The 18,438-nt window shown below is 43.7% G+C and overlaps 1 protein-coding gene across 2 annotated transcripts in view; it reads left to right on the top strand.

The window, feature by feature from the left end:
- The window catches only part of Sae1 (SUMO1 activating enzyme subunit 1), a 57,265-nt gene that overhangs the window by 16,650 nt on the left and 22,177 nt on the right, over nt 1-18,438 (top strand). For both annotated transcript variants that reach the window (XM_028779555.1, XM_028779556.1), the window contains exons 4-6: nt 381-523; nt 2,411-2,510; nt 11,116-11,221. In XM_028779555.1, coding sequence (XP_028635388.1) covers nt 381-523; nt 2,411-2,510; nt 11,116-11,221 — 349 coding nt within the window. The remainder of the gene's footprint in view (nt 1-380; nt 524-2,410; nt 2,511-11,115; nt 11,222-18,438) is intronic.

Raw genomic sequence — 18,438 nt, 5'->3', positions numbered from 1 at the left:
TTTTTTTTTTTTTTGGTTTTTCGAGACAGGGTTTCTCTGTGTAGCTCTGGCTGTCCTGGATCTCACTCTGTAGACCAGGCTAGCCTCGAACTCAGAAATCCGCCTGCCTCTGCCTCCCAAGTGCTGGGATTAAAGGCGTGCGCCACCACCGCCCGGCTCGAGTGGTTTTCTTAAGTGGTCATCATCATGTATATTTTTCTACACCCCAAAACCTGCAACTTCTCTTTTGTCTCTTACTCACAGCACCCAAAGAACCTGTTGTTCCTGTTGAAACTGGTCTTAAGCCTACCAGAGAGCCAGTTAATTTAAGATTTATGTAGACAGCAGGGCAGTGTTTAACAGTTTGCAGCTCTTACCAATCAGTTCCTGTCTCCCTTCAGGTGTGCCTGACTTGCTGCTCCAGAGATGTCATCATTAAAGTCGACCAGATCTGTCACAGAAACAGCATCAAGTTCTTCACAGGAGATGTCTTTGGGTACCATGGGTACACCTTTGCAAATCTTGGAGAGCATGAATTTGTAGAGTAAGTGCTGGGAGGAGAGGCCGAAGGGAACATTTCCACAGTTGAGTAGTACTTATGGTAGGAAAGGAACTGCCTCAGTGAAGTAGCTTACTTTACTATAATACTTCAGAACATTCTGAAACAAGGAATTAACAAATTATGAAGTAGAGTTGTTTTGTGGATTCACGTTTTTGTTGTTTTTTCAAGGCATGGTTTCTTTGTTTGGTTGTTCTGGAACTCTGTGGGCCAGGCTAACTTCCAACTCAGAGATCCGCCTACCTCTGCCTACTGAGTGGTAGGATCAAAGGCATGTGCTGCCATGCCTGCCTAGCTTGTGGGTTCAGAATTTTAGGAGACATGTAGACCCCACTTTTGAAAGCAGTGATGTCATCTGAAGCCCAAAGCATACAATGTTGTGGACAAACTGCATCACGTGGGTGTCCCAACTCCTGAACTTGAGGGTTGGAACTCGCGTGCTGTCCAGGAAGGTGTGCTTGGGTTTTAAACACTTGGTCTTTAGCTTTTGCTTGCATGTTGAGAGATAAAGACGGAGTGCCTGCTAGTTAAATGGGTAGTCCTTTGGGCACGTTCAGCCTGCCTTGGAAAAGCTCCAAGGTTCAGAACCTACTATGGAGCATACAGACCTTATCCCTTGTCTTGATCATGAAGCTGCAGAGCTTAATAATTCTCACATGACATGACCTGCAGTGTTTTTATTTACAGCTTTCGAGAGAAAGATGGCAGACGGTAGAGTATTTATAAACCTGTATGCGCTGGGTATTTGGCCCCCCTTCATTATATTTTTACTCTGTTGCTCCCTCTCTTGTCTCAGTCTCTCAGACAGCATCTAAAGCCTGCAGCCTGGCCAGTGAGAGGTACAGTTGGGCACATCTTCCTCTGAGCAGTGTTCTCGTTGTTCAGCTTCTCCAGCAAGTCATTGGCATTTCTCTGGCCCACAAGTTTCTTGGTTGGTGCACACCTTTAATCCCAGCACTTGGGAGACACAGGCAGGTTCTCTGAGTTTTAGGCCAGCCTGATCTATAGAGTAAATTCCAGGATAGCCAGGGCTACACAGAGAAACCCTGTCTCAAACATGAGTGGGGTTGGGAGCGAGCAGCCTTTGACAGGGGCAGACATATTCTCACCGTCTCCTACCCTAGCCACCCAGAAGCTGTAGAAAGGTCTGTTGCTCGGGCTGTAATGAATTGAACGGTTATAGCGAGGGCAGAGCAGGCTGGGCTGCTCTAGCATGAGACTTCCGCAGCAGCAGGAGGAGGAGGAGTTAGGTTCGGCTCTTCAGTTCTTGACTCCTTAAGAATGTTCTCAAAGCAGTCTCTTTGGCTTATGGGAGCATGCTTATGCTAGGCAGTTTGTTTATGCCGTTTTCTTCCCATCATCCCATCAGGGGCAGCTAGTCTAAGAATGGTTAACTGATTTATCAGCTCTCTCCAGTGGCCGAGGTGAGATTTGAGCTCAGATCTCATTGATTCCAAAACCTTTTTGCTCTTTTTTTGTTTGTACATTTGTTTTGTTTGTTGAGGCAGGGTTTCTCTGCATAGCCTTGGCTGTCTAGACTCTAGACCAGGCTGGGTTCAAGCTTAGCTTTTTGCTCATTAGACATAGGTATCCTGTGAGCTGGTAAACATTTTCTAAAATTTACATTCCAGTGATGTAACTTTCTTTTTTCTTTTTTTTTTTCTTTTGGTTTTTCGAGACAGGGTTTCTCTGTGTAGCCCTGGCTGTCCTGGAACTCACTCTGTAGACCATGCTAGCCTCTAACTCTCAAACTCAGAAATCCGCCTGCCTCTGCCTCTGCCTCCCAAGTGCTGGGATTAAAGATGTGCGCCACCACCGCCCGGCGTGATGTAACTTTCAAACTCTTGGCTTCCTCCCATTGTCTGTCTCTAGAGAAAAAACCAAAGTTGCCAAAGTCAGCCAAGGAGTGGAAGATGGACCTGATGCCAAGAGAGCAAAGCTTGATTCATCGGAGACAACCATGATCAAAAAGGTGAGTGAGAGAGCGGAGGTCAGAAGCCCTGGGACCTTATGGGGAGGGCCTTCCATAACTGCCAATGAGGTAAGCCTGGAAGGTGAAGCCTGACAGTAGGCAAGCATTCAGTAGGGTATGGATGGCTACTGCTGATTCCAGCCAGCTCCTCCCACCCAAGAAAATGGGTTTATATTCCAAATGAGATTTTTCCAGAAAATTAGAAATCCTTTACAGTTCTGGCAGCCTTTTCAAATGATTTAAGTACTGTTCTGGTGCATCACCGTGGTGGCCAGGTGACAAGTTTGTTGTACGGATTTGGCATAAAAGGCGTCAGTTTTGACCTCTAGTGTCAGACTGGAGCAGAAGTAGTTATGTCTCCCTCTTATCACCTACTCCCCTCCCAATCATTTTCTTCTTCTACCTTCAGTAAGGTCCTAACTGTGCAGGAGCCAGTTTACATTCACCCCCCACACACACACATACACACACAGATTGGGTTTCTCTGTGTAGCTCTTCACTTTTTCTTTTTACCCTTTATGTATATGGGTGATTTACCTTTATGTATATGTGTGTGCCGTGTGACAGTGACCTATGAGACTGGAAGAGGGTGTCAGACTTTTCTGAGACGGGCATTACAGACAGTTGTGAGCCACAACGTGACTTGAGATGCTCAGTTAATAAAGTGTTTACTGTACAAGTGTGGTGATGAGCAAGTTCATCCCCAGACCTCATGGCGGGCAGCTCATGCCTGTATGTAAACCAGTGCCAGGGAGGTGGAGACCAGCAGATTCCTGGGCCTTGCTGGTTGGTCAGTGTAGTGAGTACCAGGTTCAGTAATAGATCCTGTCTCAGAGAGGTGACGAGTTGGGCTGGAGCTCTGTATTGTAAAGGAGGATCTGGGTACTCCCTGTGACATGTGGACCCAGCATGGTGACTCATGCCTTATAATCCCAGCATTTAGGAAGTAGAGACTGAGGATCAGAAGTTCAAAGCTATTTGCTCTAGTTCCAGGTTAGCCTGGGCTACGTGAGACTTCATCTCAAAACAAACAGAAAGGTCTTTAATATGTGTATAGCAATTGCTGGTGTTGTGTGTGGGTTTTCTTTTTCTTGTTTTTTTTTCCCCCACCAGTATTGGATGTAGAACCTGGGGACTTGGCCTTGTGTTTGGGTTTAGTGCAGTGTTTAAACTTATTTTAGAGGAAGCACTTAGGAAAGCGATCAGAAAGCAATGGTTTCTTTAGCTGGTATTAGACAAGAGAATCTTGCAGTGGGGAAAACAATTTGAAGTGGCTTGTATTGGTTTTGTTAAACTGAGAAATGATGGGACCAAGCCCACATTTACTCTTTGCCCTGTAGATGTCAATGTTGAGAAAGGAAGGCAGCTGGTTGGAGCATCCTTGTAAAGCTGCATTGAGCACTGGAGCTTCTGTGCGGGATCTGCAGCACTGGGACTGAGTTTCCCTGCCAGGCAGAAAGAACTGTGCATTTCCTGTCCCGTACTTCTCTGTGTGTGTTGGGATAGCTTTATCTGTGAGCCCGATGCAGAGGATTATCAAGCTCTAATTTTAGTGTCTATTCACAGGACTGTAATTACCGAGAGTGAACGTTGGAGTTTGGGCCAGACCTGGAGTCTTTCTGAGGCCCAGTCAGGCTTTCTCTGCATGGCTGCTTGAGTTTGGTGGGGAGAGAAATTGTTAACAAATGGAGGAGCACAAAAGGAGCTTTGTGGGCGGCTCTGACAGTTTATAAATCACACCCTCTTACAAGTGTGACACTTGGCCCTGGGTGAAGGGTTTTATGGCTTAAGGGCCTTCTCTGATTGAGGCCCACATTTTGCATTCAAATGGAAAAAGCCCTGGCTTTGTTAGCCATTCACAGCTGGAAGTTTCCCTGGAGTCACTTCTGATGATACCCACTAGGGTGGATATGGAAGCTTCGTTTGGGAGCCACTTTTCTGTCACTATGAGGAGAATGTGGGGACCCCAGGCCAGTACTTGGCAGCCTTGGTGTGCCATTTCTGAGCGCTCTGCCGGCACTTGGCCCTTTGTGCAGTGTGTTCCTTATAGAGGGCAGAAACTGAAGATATCAAAATATTCCCCAGCTGACATTGTTAGTCAGCTGTTACAATGGGACTGTTCAGCTGGGATTCCAGTCCTGAGCTCCTGAGGGTGCACAGCATGCAGCACATTCCTTCTGACAATCCTCTGGATTCCAGACCTTGGCTTTGTGTCTCACCCAGAACACAGGGCAAGGACAGGGTGTGGCAGTGTTTGGCCTGTGGCTTTGCCACCTGGTAGTAACAACTTCTCTATTTGGGCAGAGAGGGCCTTGGGATTCTATTTTACTTATTTATAATTTTTTGAGTGTGTCAGTCCTGGCTGACCTGGAACTCAGAATGTTGACCAGGTTCACCCAGATCTTCCTGCCACCAGGTGAAGTGGCCCTGGAATTTTGAAGTTTTGTCTAGTTAAGTTCCTTCACCCAGATTTTAAGGTTTCCTAAATTGTATAGAATAAATAGTTGAGCTCTACTCAGATTGCAAGATGGGGTGAGGGAAGCAGCTACTTCCTGTTTCCTGTGAAAGGTGTCTGTCAGAGTCCCCCTCTCCTCCCACTTGTCCTGGGTTCAATCAAATGCTGTAAAACCACTTTGGGTTCAAGGTACATGGTGTGCTCCTAAATTAGAAACTTCAGAAAACAAAGAGGAAAAACAGAGCTTGTGGTTTTCACACATCTAGGAAGTTGGGCCTTTTTATCACGCATGTGCCTGTGATAAATAGTGCAGTAGGAAAGGCCCAACTGGAGGCAGCTGGCACTCGGGCTTGTTAGCATCTTTTTGGTACTTTGGTTTTTAGGTTACATGTGTTTATTTTGTGTGTGTCTGTGTCTGGGGCCTGTTAAGTATTGTAGGCTCTTTGACCACTGAGCTACAACTCCATCTTCCCTTTAGAGTTTAGTCCCTGGGCTGGTTAGATGGGTAAAGGACTTGTCATCCAACCACATCATCTAAGTTAGTACTTCAGGACACACATGGTGGGAGGAGAGAATCAACTCCTACAAATTGGCCTCTGACCTCTGTGTATGTATGTGTACACACACAGTAAATGAATAAATAAATGTGCTTTTACAATACTAGATTTGTGGGCTGGAGAGAAGGCTCAGCGGTTAAGAGCACTGACTACTCTTCCAGGAGTCCATTTCCCGGCAACCACATGGTGACTTAACAACCATCTGCAGTGGGGTCTGATGCCTTCTTCTGGTGTGTCTGAAGACAGCGACAGTGTACTCACATACATGAAATAAATAGATCACTAAAAAATGATTAGGAAAGTTTTGTTTATTTTTAATATTTTTAGGCCAGTGCTTAGCACAGTCATAGTTAGAAAACACAGTTCAACGTAATGGCATTTCCTGCAACAGAAAAGAACAAGATTGGCCGGGCGGTGGTGGCGCACGCCTTTAATCCCAGCACTCGGGAGGCAGAGGCAGGCGGATTTCTGAGTTCGAGGCCAGCCTGGTCTACAGAGTGAGTTCCAGGACAGCCAGGGCTATACAGAGAAACCCTGTCTCGAAAAACCAAAAAAAAAAAAAAAAGAAAAGGACAAGATTGAAGGAGATCGTTGACATTTTAAACCTAGATCATGGGATTAACTGTGAGAAGAACTAAATGACTTAGCTTCACAGTACACTAGTTTTCATAGATCAATTACTTAATCTGAGAGAACAGAATTCCAAAGATAAGAAACTTCCTCAGAAACAAAAGTGACTCACTGAATTGTCAAGGCAGGGTCCTCACAGACCAGTGATGGTTATAGCCCTCCTAGGTATCAAGATTGCTTGGTTTAGAGCTGCTGTTACCAACTTTTTTGGATGTCAAATGACTTCACGGGGTCGCTGTTGAAAAACAGATATTTACATTATGATTTATAATAGCCAAATTATAGTTCAGAAGTAGCAATGGAAATAGTTATGTGGCCAGACGGTCATGTGCACACCTTTCATCTCAGCACTGGGGAAGCAGAGGCTGGCAGATAGATCTCTTGAGTTCAACGACAGCCTGGTCTACAGAGCTGAATTCTGGGTCAGTCGAGGCTCCTGAGAAAAACCCTGTGTTGAAAACAAAGAAGAAAGAAAGATAATTTATGGTTGGGGGTCACCACAATATGAGGAAGGGTTGTAGCATTAGGAAGGTTGAGAACTACTGGTTCAGAGACACGGAATGCACTGGTATCTACAAAGTGTTTGGTAGGAGACTGGCGTCAGGTTTTCCAGGGAAGATAGTTAGCGGAGATGGGGAGTGATGTCTTTCTTTATGGGGAAAAATTTTCAGTTCCAACAACATGAACACATAGGATGAACCCTCATCAAGTGTGTGTGTCTGTCTCTTTCTCTGTCTGTGTGTCTATCTGTTCCCAGTCCTCCATTCCTTCCCTTCCCTTTCTCTTTTCTTACCTCTCTTTATAACTGAAAAAGGGTAGCCCTGCTGGGTTTAAACTCAGTCTGTAGCCCAAAGAGGCCTTGTGTTTTCAGTATTTAATGTTTCAGAATGCTGAGTCCAAGGTGTACTGTTGCCACTGTGTCTGATACACGTGTAAGTATGCATATAATTGTTTATTTCATGTACAGAAATATGCCACATCCTTGAAGGTTAAGAGTAATAATAAACTTAGACACCCATGTTCTCAGTGCTGGCATTCTAATCTCCGCCGCCCTTTTCTTTACTCTCTGCTTTATTTTACTCCTGAACAGGTGACTCCAGGGCTCTTGGGATGTGTGAGTAGATTAAAAAGGCACAGAAAGGTCAGACCCCACTCATGTGCACTTGCCTTTGATTTAATCATGTTTGTAAATCTAAAGAACTCAGACTTTGGGGGCTAGAGAGAGAGGGCTCAGCATTTGAGAGCACTTGTTGCTCTTGAAAGGACCCTGGTTCCAGGGGATCCAGCAGGTATGTATGTAGTCTATAACATTCATATACCTAAAGTAAATGGTTTGTTTTTAGTCACTCTTTCAAAAAAAAAAAAAAAAAAAAAATAAAACCACTCTCTGTACAAGAGTTTAAGCATAAGCTAAGAGTCCTAGCTAGCACCATACATACTACCAAACTAAAGAAGCAAGCATGTTTGACATGGCGTGGCTGAGCCTTTCTGCTCTTTGTCAGTGTAAATAATGAATATCAGCAGTTGGTTCTAGTTCCCACCTCCTGTCTGTGTGCATAAGCCTTATCTATAGACCTGCTTCCCGTGTCTCTTCACTACTTCAGAACTGGTTTTCTGTTGCATGGGTGCTGCCACCTGCTTTGTGAGAGAAGCATTATGTCGGTGGGGCCATCTGTTTGTATGTCTGTGGAGCTTTGCTGTCCTTTGTGGTAGTTACTAGACACATATGGCTATTTAATATTAAATACAGTATAAAAACCGACAACTCTAGCACTCAGTAAACACCTGTAGCTGCTGGCGTGGGAGTTGCACACCATGTATTCATGACTACACCATCATAACTAGTCCTCTTGGACAGTACTGCAGGGCTTCCTTCATACTGTTTATATATCTGTGCTGTTGATGGCATTGCCCTGTTAGAGACTGTGCTGTGCTAAGCGTTCTGTTTACGCACATGAGGTTGTATATAATCTACTTGGGCAAATGTGTTCTTTTCTGTAGAGTAAACTTAAGATAAGAAGGGTATCTTCACCTTTTCCAGATTCTGTTTTTGCCAGTTTACATTCCATGGCCAATAGCATGTAGCAGTAATACTTGCTAACCTCAGGCTTTGTTTCAAGTGTGCTGTTGCGTGAAAATTGTCCAACATTTGGTTGTCATAGGGTTGAGTACTTTTTTCTTTTCAGATAGGTTCTCAGTATATAGCTCTGGCTGATCCAGGAAGTAGGTTTATAGCCTAGGCTATAAAGATGGCATTCTCCTGCCTCTGCCTCCCCCGTTCTGGGATTGTAAATAAATATGCATCAGCATGATGGGTACTTTTTTTTTTATATATATATTAAAAAATTGCCACCAGATGGTGGTGGCACATGCCTTTATTCCCAGTACTCAGGAGGCAGAAGACAAATATCTTGAGTCAAGGCCAGCCTGGTCTACAAAGTGAGTTCCAGGACAGCCATGGCTACACAGAGAAACCCTGTCTCGAAAAACCAAAAAATTAGATGTATGGATGGATAGATAAAATTTTCCCCTTTATTTTACGTGTATGGGTATTTTGCCTGCATTGAATGTTTATGTACCACATGCATAGTCTTTTTTTTTGTTTGTTTGATTTTTTTTTTAATTTTGCACAAAACTGACTTATTACTTAGTTTTTAAAACTTTAATGTTGTTTTCTTTTTTTCTTTTTTTTCTTGGATAGTTTACATTTCAGATGTTATCCCCTTTCCCCATTCCCCCCCTCCATAAACCCGCTATCCCATCCTCCCTCCTCCTTTTTACTTTTATACCATTTTAATTACATGCATGTATTCAGGTCAGTTCTAGGTTGAGGGTCTAACAATACAATAGATGCAAATAGTCAAGGAACAAACAAGACAATAAACACAAATAGTCAAAGAACAAGCAATGCAATAAACAAAATTCCAGCTTATCAGGAAGACCAAAATATCTGAGCCTACTTCCTTGTCCTAGCCCAAAGTCATTTTCATGCCTGAATCTGTATAGTTTTCATGGGAGGCTAGAAGGGGGGTCAGACTCCCTGGAACTGGAGTTACAGATGGTAGCAAGCTGTCCTGTGGATGCTGAGAATCAAACCCAGGTCTGACATAAGAGCAGCCAGGGCTGTTTACCACTGAGCCAGCTCTTCGGCCTCTAAGAGGTTGCTTTTTCTGCTATGATGATAAATATTTTGTGGAGAGGTACTTTTGAAAAAATGGTACAAACCCGTTTCTCAGCAGTTTCTAATCATCTGGGGAATGAGTAACTCTATCTACACATTTATGCCGTTCATGCTTACGGGTTATACATGTTTGCACATAGAAGCCACCTGAGATTAATATCAGGCTGTCTGTCGTTCTTGATTGCTATGCTTAATTTATATAATGAGGTCAGGTGTCTTTCTTGAACCCAGAGCCCACCTTGTCAGCTAGTCCAGCTAGCCAGCTTGCCTCTCAAGTGCTGGGATTATAACCCTACACATGCCTAACCAATAACCAGCTACATTTATTTCTCTGTATATTTTCAGTGAGTTCAGTACCTCTCAGCACAATATTCATTCTAGTTTCTTACTGTTCCATGTGTTAATTAATTAATTCTCTTCTGATAGGCAAGCCTAGCTTCCTGGATTGCAGTATTTGCTTGTGGTAGCCACTGGATGGAACCAGTGTTCTGTTACTGTTACTATAGAGATAGCTTTCTTATTCTGTTTACTAGACTTTTCACCCAAGACGCCCATCTCCTGCATGCTTTCTTGGAAATTCCCTTCCCAGAAAATGTGTATGTTTGGGTAATATGGGACTGTTTTGCTCAGGAGAAAGTAAGTGATGTTTGGGTCTTTTTTAATGTTTCTTTTTAATTATGAGTATGTTCAGGTGCCTATGCAGGCCAGAAGCTCATATTCCTTGGAATGGGAATTATATGATTATAGGAACTGGGCATGGAAGCTGGGAATTGAACTTAGTTCCTCTGCAAGAACAGTATGTGTTCTTAACTGCTCTGCCATCTCTTCTAGGCCACATATGCTCTTTTTATTTTAATGTTTTATTCTGTGCGTGCGTGCGTGCATGTGTGTCTACATCTCGTAAGAATCAGTTTTCTTCCATCACGTGGCCTCCAGAGGTGGACCTCAGGTTGTCAAACTTGACCAGCATCTTGACCTTGCTGACCAATCTCTCTGGCCCTGTGTTGTTGTGTTGTTTTTCCTTTTTGGTGTTTCCTAACTTTTAGAGGGAGATCAGTAATACTTTTGCACTAAATAAATTACAATTTAAAATTAATACATCCCACTGAATTTTAGTTTGATTTGGGGCTAGGTTAGTGGTAGAGCATTTGCTCAGCAGTTGTGATGCCATGGCCAACCCCAGTACAAGACAAGAGGTAATGTGCTTTAGTGCATGACTGATGCATATATAGTCCTGCCACAGGACCTTTGCAAATGCTGTTTCTGTTTCTGTAGCCTGGACCTTTTGTCCCACCCCTTACTCTTTTTCATACTCTCAACATCAAACCATTGTACTGGGAAATATTTAAATTTTTGTTTTCTTCATAATTAAAGAATGCTCTGTTTAATACCTTTTGTAGTTTTTTAGATTGAGTCTTGCTATGTAGTAGCTCAAGCTGGCTCTCCATCTCCTGCCTCAAGCCCTTGGGTTCCAGAATTAAAGGCTTATGTACCACTTCATCCAGTTGAGTCTGAGAGGCTGAAACAGAAGGATCTCTGCAAGTTTGAGGTCAGCCTGCTCTAAATAGTGAGACCAAAATGAAACAGGTCTTAGGAGGTTGGCTGTGCCATCTTCCTACATAGGGAGCACATGTCCGTCCCTGTTCAGAGTATGAAGGAGGTATGTCTTAGGTTTTAGTGGGCACTGGCTTTGAATGTTTAAATTTGTGTGGCCTGGAAAGTGTTCCTGCTCTGATTCAAAGCAGCATACTTACTTGTAAGCATTCTGCCTTTTTCCCACAGAAAGTGCTTTTCTGCCCTGTAAAAGAAGCGCTGGAAGTGGACTGGAGTGGAGAGAAAGCCAAGGCTGCCCTGAAGCGTACTGCCCCAGACTACTTTCTGCTGCAAGGTGAGATCTGGAGATGGAGCCGCCCCAGCCAGGCTTGTGCTATGGCCCAGTGTTAAAGCTGAGTGGGTTCCTCTGTCTCCTCACTAAGGTCTGCTTTCTGGTGACTTTCTAAAGCTGTTGGAATGCCTTGTTTTTTACAGTTGAGCCTGAGGTGACTGCAAGCTCTCTAGCATCTTTTCACACTGCCCCTTCAGAACTGGTCTTAACTCCCCCCCCACCCCCTTAGTCTCCTGACAAGAGTTTTGAATGTTTTTCTGTCTTTGAGCTGAGTTGTTTGCTTTTTACCTTTTGCAGTGAGGCCTCACAGAAGAGCCCAGGTTGAACTTGAGGTGATCCTCCTGCCTCAGTCTCCCATATTTACCATTTATCCTGCCTGGTTTCTCCCTCGCTGAATGAGTTCAGGGATTTGATAGGAAAATACTGGTTGACCTCTCAGTGTTGCTTCTGTCCCTGACAGTTTCAATTGTTTACTTTTAATTTTTATTTTGTTGTTGAGACAGAGTTTCAGTATATAACATTGGTCTGGAATTAAGCAGGCCTTGAACTCACAGGTCCCCCTGCCCCCCTTTTAAAGATTTTTGCTGCTATATATGTACATGCATAGTCTATGTAAAAGTACAGGGCATGTATGTTTGCTATTCACAGAATACTGAGGAGTGTGTTAGCTCTCCTCTTCTGATGCTTGTGAGCCACCTTGTCAATGTAGGAACCAAACTTAAGTCCTTTGCAAGAACAGCAGGTGCTCTTAATTGCTGAGCACTTAATTCCAGCCCCATCAAGGTTCAATTTTTAAAATACCACTTAAAATTAATTGTTAGGGCATGGTAACACAGGCCTATAATTCTAGCTAGCACTTGGGATTCAGACACAGTAAGATCATCAAACTCATTTTCAGCTATCTCACACATTTGAGGATAGCCTATGCTACATGAAATGCGGTCTCAAAATCAGGAAAAGGACACAGGATAGGAAAATTTAGCATGTGAACTATTTTAAAAGCCTGAATGTCGATTCATACAGAAATATTTAAGTGGGTTAAGTAGGAATGAGTGTTAGGCATGTGAGAAATGCCTTCCCTAAGGACTGTGGGACCCTGTGTGGAAGAAGTGCCAGCTGCACTGTGAGCAGCACCTGCTCCTCTGGGCCAGGGTTGCCTGGAAGCCCTGTATATGGCATAGGAAGCTAAAGTCACTAGTTTGCAGCATTTGTGTGTATGATGAAACCCTTTCTAGTAATTGCTTATGAAGCAGTCCCTGAGTCTGTCCTGGTCTGCCTGGGTCTGGTAGGGTGGTTCTAGTTCTGGTTGTTGGAATGCATTGGGGAGCATTTCTATATCTATCTAGTAGAGAAGAAGTGAGTGATATCACTCAACATCCTCCAGCAGCTCCCATGGCAGAGATTGAACCACTAGAAATGACAGTGCAAGCTCTTCCCTCACACAGTCCTAGCTCTGGGGAGTTTGACACAGGAGAATTACAAGTTCAAGGCTAGCCTCAGAAACAGTGAGTCTGTGTCACAAAGAAAAAGAATAGGAAAGAAAACAGGATGTCATATCTGAGGAGAATGGCAATTTCCAGGGTGGCCTCCCATCTGTCTCAAGATTACAACACTCTCCTAAGGTGGGTTACATGGTCCTCGGTTTGTTCTTTCATTTCTTTCATTTATTTACCTCATTTATCTGTCTGTCCTTCTATTTATTTTCGGTTTCTTTTTGTAGCTCTGGGTGTCCTGGAACTTGATTTGTAGACCAGGATGGCCTCAAACTCAGCACTTCCTGCTTTGCTTCATAGTGTTGGGATTAAAGGCATGTACCACCACGTCTGGCTGTTCGTTGTTATTTATTTTCTTGATAAGGATCTTAGTGTAGACCCAGCTGGCCTCAAACGCACCTGTACAGTTGAGGATGACCTCGAATTTTTCTCAGATAGTAGAGTTACAGGCATGTGCCTCTGTTGCCCAGTTTTTATGGCTACTTTGGATGAATCCAGGGCTTTGTGCATTCTTGGATCCAGCCCTTTGAAGTCTGGGTGAGCTTTGTGTGAGACTGGGTACCAAGAGCATCCAGGTGCCTGGGCTTGGAGGGACAGACAGTTATCCAGCAAGAAACAAGAGCTGCCTGGTTTTGGATTTGGTTTTCCATAACTACATAGCCCAGGCTAACCACCAACTTGCAGTACTGCTTCAGTGTTCCAAGTGCTGGCATTTCAAGTATGTGTCACTATACCTGACATTAACTCTAGTGTCATGATCATGTGGCATCCTATCATGTATGGTTTTTTTGAGACAGGCTCTCACTATGTAGCTTTGGCAGCCCTAGAACTTACTATGTAGACCAGGCTGACCTTGAACTCACAGAGTATCTGCCTCTGCTTCCCAAGTGCTACTAGACCAGATGTTTGGAATAAAAACTGACCTAACATTTCCGGGCTGTTCTGCCATTTTTCTTAGATGAGTGATCCTGAGGTAAGGCCTACAACTCCATTCATTAACAATTTTGAAAGGGGCTTGGGGTCGAGTACCTAAGTATTGAACAGTTGCCTAGCGTATCCAAGGTCTTCACGTTCAATCCCCAGCTACACAAAGGAGGAAAGTTTTTGGAAGAGAACAAAGAGGAAAAGTACTACAGTGTGGGGCTGTATTCTTCAAACTGCCACCTTGTTACCTTTCCTGTAACGTGCACCCTGAGGACCTTACCCTATTGAGTGCTGTGAGGACCTTGCTCTTAGGGAGTGGCTGTTGGTTACCAAAGCCTGTTGCTTTTCCATGATGCGGTACTGCCAGCTACTTCCTTGTCAGTCTATAAACAGTGAGCAGTCAGGGGTGGGGTTCACCAATAATCCCCACACTGCGAAGCAGAGGTAAGAGGATTGCAGTGACTGTGAGGAGAGCCTGGCCTACAGTTTAAAAAACAAAATGAAAAACAAAACAAAAAAACTCAAGAAACTGGGGAAAGGGAGTTAAAAGTAGATCGGGCAAAAAAATCATTGTAATAATTGACTCTAGGACTAACTGGAAGATCTGTATTGAACTGTTTTTTTGTTTGTTTGTTTTTTATATCTGTGGTACTGAAGATTCAACATATGTGACCTCACATTTGTTAGACAAGCTCTTTACTACTAAGTAACATTTCCAGCCCTTTGTTTTGTTTTTTTATTGTTGGTTGGGTTTTGTTGTTGTTGTTGTTGTTGGTTTGTTTAGGGTTTCTCTCTGATTTCTCTGTGTATCCCTGACTGTCCTAGAACTCAACTCTGTAGACCTGAGATCTGCCTGTTGTTTGTTTGTTTTCTTACATGAGTACACTGTAGCTGTCTTCAGACACACCAGAAGAGGGCATCAGATCCCATTATAGATGGTTATGAGACAACATGTGGTTGCTGGGAATTGAACTCAGGACCTCAGGAAGTGTACTTAACCTCTGAGCCATCTCTGGCAACCCTATTGGTTTTTTGAGAAGTATACTTAATGAAACACAGCCTGGTAGCACGGGACAGTAATCCCAGGTTCTTGGGAGACTGAAGCGGGGAGATAGCAAATTCAAGGTCTCTAAACTATAACACGATCTCAAAGGTCAGCCTTGACAAGTTAATAATACCTTGTCTCAAAATAAGAAGGATAAAACTGGGGGGTGTGCCGGGCGGTGGTGTCTCACGCCTTTAATTCCAGCACTTGGGAGGCAGAGGCAGGTGGAGTTTGAGACCAGCCTGCTCTACAAAGTGAGTTCCAGGATAGCCAGGGCTATACAGAGAAACCCTGTCTCAAAAAAAAAAAAAAAAAAAACCTGGGGGATGCAGTGGTCCAGTGATTCATAAACAGCATCAAAAAGAAACAAACACACATTTAAATAGACCAGATGCAAAAAGTAAATGATGTGGTAAGTCATATATCAGCAGAGTTGTTTGAAGTATAAAAATGTACAAAGATAAATACAAATGAACTCACATTTTATTAGGTTGTTTAGAATTCTGATTGAAGAAACTGGTCAGTTCATTTCTTCCTGTCATATCATAGCTGAGTTAAACAAACTCCCTAAAAGCTGAATTGCTACCTGCCCCCCTCGAGGCAGGGTTGTAGCCCAGGCTACATAGAAAATTCGCTTTCCTGGAATTTGCTCTGTAGACCAGGCTAGCCTTGAACTTGGAGATTATGAGTGTCGGAATCAAAGTTGAGCGCCACTCCCACTCAGCAGCAGATTGATTTCTTTACTCAACATTAACCACAGTTAATGGGAAGGATGCTCAGCAGAAAACCAGTATATACATGGAAGCTGTTCTGCTGTCCTGAGAAGTGGAATGAGGTCAGTGTAGGTGGGAGTTCTTGGTTGGGGACTGGAGATGTGGCTGCTCAGTGGTTAGTGTTAGATTTTCTCATGTAGCTTAGACAGATAATGCCAGACCAAACAGTTCCCCGAGGGGGAAGTGGTTTATTCAGGGCAGAGGGAAGAGAGCGAGAGGAGAGAAAGCAGAGAGGTAGAGGAGTAGAGGCCGGCCATGACCGCGTGGAGAGAGGGGGAAGAGAAGGAGGGAGGGGGCAGAGGACAACCTACAGGCGTGGGATCGAGGGAGCAAAAGAGAGGAAGGGGTAAGCAGCCCCTTTTATAGTTGGCAGGCCTACCTGGCTGTTGCCAGGTGACTGTGGAGGTGGAGTTTAGATAGAATACTAACAGTTAGGAGCGCTGGTTCCTCTCAAAGAGGGTTGGGGTTCAGTTCCCAACACCCATGTAGTGGCTCATAACTATCCATAACTCCAGTTCCAGGCTATCCAACACTCTTCTGATCTCTGTGAGCACCAGACACACAAGTAGTGCACAGACTACATGTAGGCAAAACACTCATACATATATAAATCTATTTTGCTCATTAACTAAAGAAAAAATTATGATTATTGTAATGAAGAAATTAAGAAAGATACATTTCTGTGAACTTAAGAGAAGGCATTGAGCTAAGGCTGGGACTCAGTGGTAGCGTGCTTAACTTCTTTTGCATGAAGCTCTAGGTTCAACCCCTGGTTCTACCAAAGGAAAAAGAAGTATTATATGTAATCCAGCAGAAAGCAAACCAAGCGCTTTGCTCTTCCCTCCTCCCACCAACCCATCTCAAGACTTGGGGCTAAGGCTAGAGTCAGTGTTAAGTGTATAAGATAAGTGATTTCTCACGCCACTCTAAACCTTTAGAAACACATTTCTAGGGCTGGAAAGATGGCTCAGCACTTAAGAGCACTGGCTGCTCTTGCGGGGGCCCTGGCTTTGATTCCCAGCACCCACATGGCAGGTCACAGCTGTCTGTTATTCTGGTTCCAAGGGGTCTGACACTCTTCTGGCCTCTGTGAGCACTAGGCATGCACATGGTGTAGGCGTACATGCAGGGTAGACACTCATACACATAAAATAATTTAAAATTTTTTTTGTTTTTGTTTTGTTTTTTGTTTGTTTGTTTTTTTTTAATTTGAGACACTAGGTTGTCTTTAGATGTCTTGGGTTGTGATCCTCCTGCCTCATCTCTCCATAGCTAGGGTGATAACACCATCAAACCCATCACAAACCAGGTTGATGTCCAGTGTCTTCCAGAGTCTTCTGCTCCGCTGTCCCTGTGTGTGTGTGCTTGGCGTGTTTGGGAACTCGGTGTTTTTCCAGTTAATCTAATACAATAGTGGCCAGACCAAATGTTTCCTGCTGCATTTTTCCACTGTCTTGAGAGCTGTCCTATCTGTCTGTGAGCAGAAAGGGCTCGTCTTTTTATTATTCTCCCATGGTGTGTTTCAAAACATTAAGTGTGATCTGGTTTCCTGTGGCAAAAAGTTGACTTTGATTTGTTCTTTTTGAGGTTACTGTGAGTTTATCATAACAGGAGCGCTAAAAATAGTGGCTCTCAGATGGAAACTGTTCTCTTACCAACATGGACAGTAACACGCAGACTTACTTACCCAGGAGCAGAAAGGAGTGGACCACATCTCAAGATGAGTTACTATCAGACAGTCCTGCCGTCTCCATGGTCTCAGTCTTTTCTAATAAACTGTGGAAAAATACTTAGCACATACTGCTGCTTCAGAACTGAAGGCAAAGATAACCCAAGATCAAACATTTGGGGTATATCTGGTATTTGCAAGATCTGTAGCTAAAAATCAGGAGGAAGAATTAAGAATTGATCTCCTTATCAATGGATTCACAAACGTTAACTCCTCGTCAGGAAAGCCCTAATGTAGGCTGTAGAACAAAACTGCTCTATCGTGTAGCTGGTCAGTGTGACCAAATAACTCCACAGCTATCAAAGCAGGCAGGCACCTCTTCAGACTGAGGTAAGGAAACGAATAGTGTTGCAAGCCAAAGAGCAGCATAGGGCAGCAAGAGGCTAAATCCCAGTGGATATGATATCAGAACCACCCAGGGGATATTCAGAAAGTGCAGATCAACTAACTCTTGCTCCTGTTGCCAGCTCAGAATATCAGGATGACTTGCTTCCTGGCGTTTTTCTTAAGTTTCTCAGATGAACCCTTCTATAGTAGGAAAAGAAGCCATGCTTCAAAGCAAAGCCTCAGTCACCTATTTTAATTTAACATGTTCTAGGTTCTTATTCTTTTTTTTTTTTTATTGGTTTTTCGAGACAGGGTTTCTCTGTGTAGCCCTGGCTGTCCTGGAACTCACTCTGTAGACCAGGCTGGCCTCGAACTCAGAAATCCGCCTGCCTCTGCCTCCCAAGTGCTGGGATTAAAGGCGTGCACCACCACCGCCCGGTTTAGGTTCTTATTCTTTAACAGTATTGTACTGAAACAGGAATAATAGGAAGCTCCTGGAATACCTCTTGAGTGCAGTGGGTTTATTTTGTTGTTTGTTTGTTGAGACAGGATCTCAAGCAGGATAAATGAGTATGGTAGCCTCAGAAGTTGTGTAGCCAAAGCTGGCCGTGAACCTCTGATCTCGTTTCTACCTATTATTTGCTGAAATTACAGACCTATGTATAACCACCAGGTCTTGTTGTGATACAGTAGTTTTTAATGTGTATCGGTCTGAAGGAAGAACTGAAAATTAGTAATTTGTTTTTCAGTGTTAACAGTTTTAGAAACTACTTAATATACATTGAGGAGTGAGCAAGTAGGTAAACAGTGTGGATGAGGATGGCCAGATGTTTGTGTGTGTGTGTGTGTGTCAGTGTGGATGAGGACGGCCAGATGTTTGTTTGTGTGTGTGTGTGTGTGTGTGTGTGTGTGTGTGTGTGTGTGTGTGT

Source organism: Grammomys surdaster, unplaced genomic scaffold (genome assembly GCF_004785775.1).
Source record: "Grammomys surdaster isolate TR1022 unplaced genomic scaffold, NIH_TR_1.0 354, whole genome shotgun sequence".
NCBI lineage: Eukaryota > Metazoa > Chordata > Mammalia > Rodentia > Muridae > Grammomys > Grammomys surdaster.
Note: the sequence above shows the minus strand (reverse complement) of the source record. Positions and strands in the feature narration are given on the sequence as shown.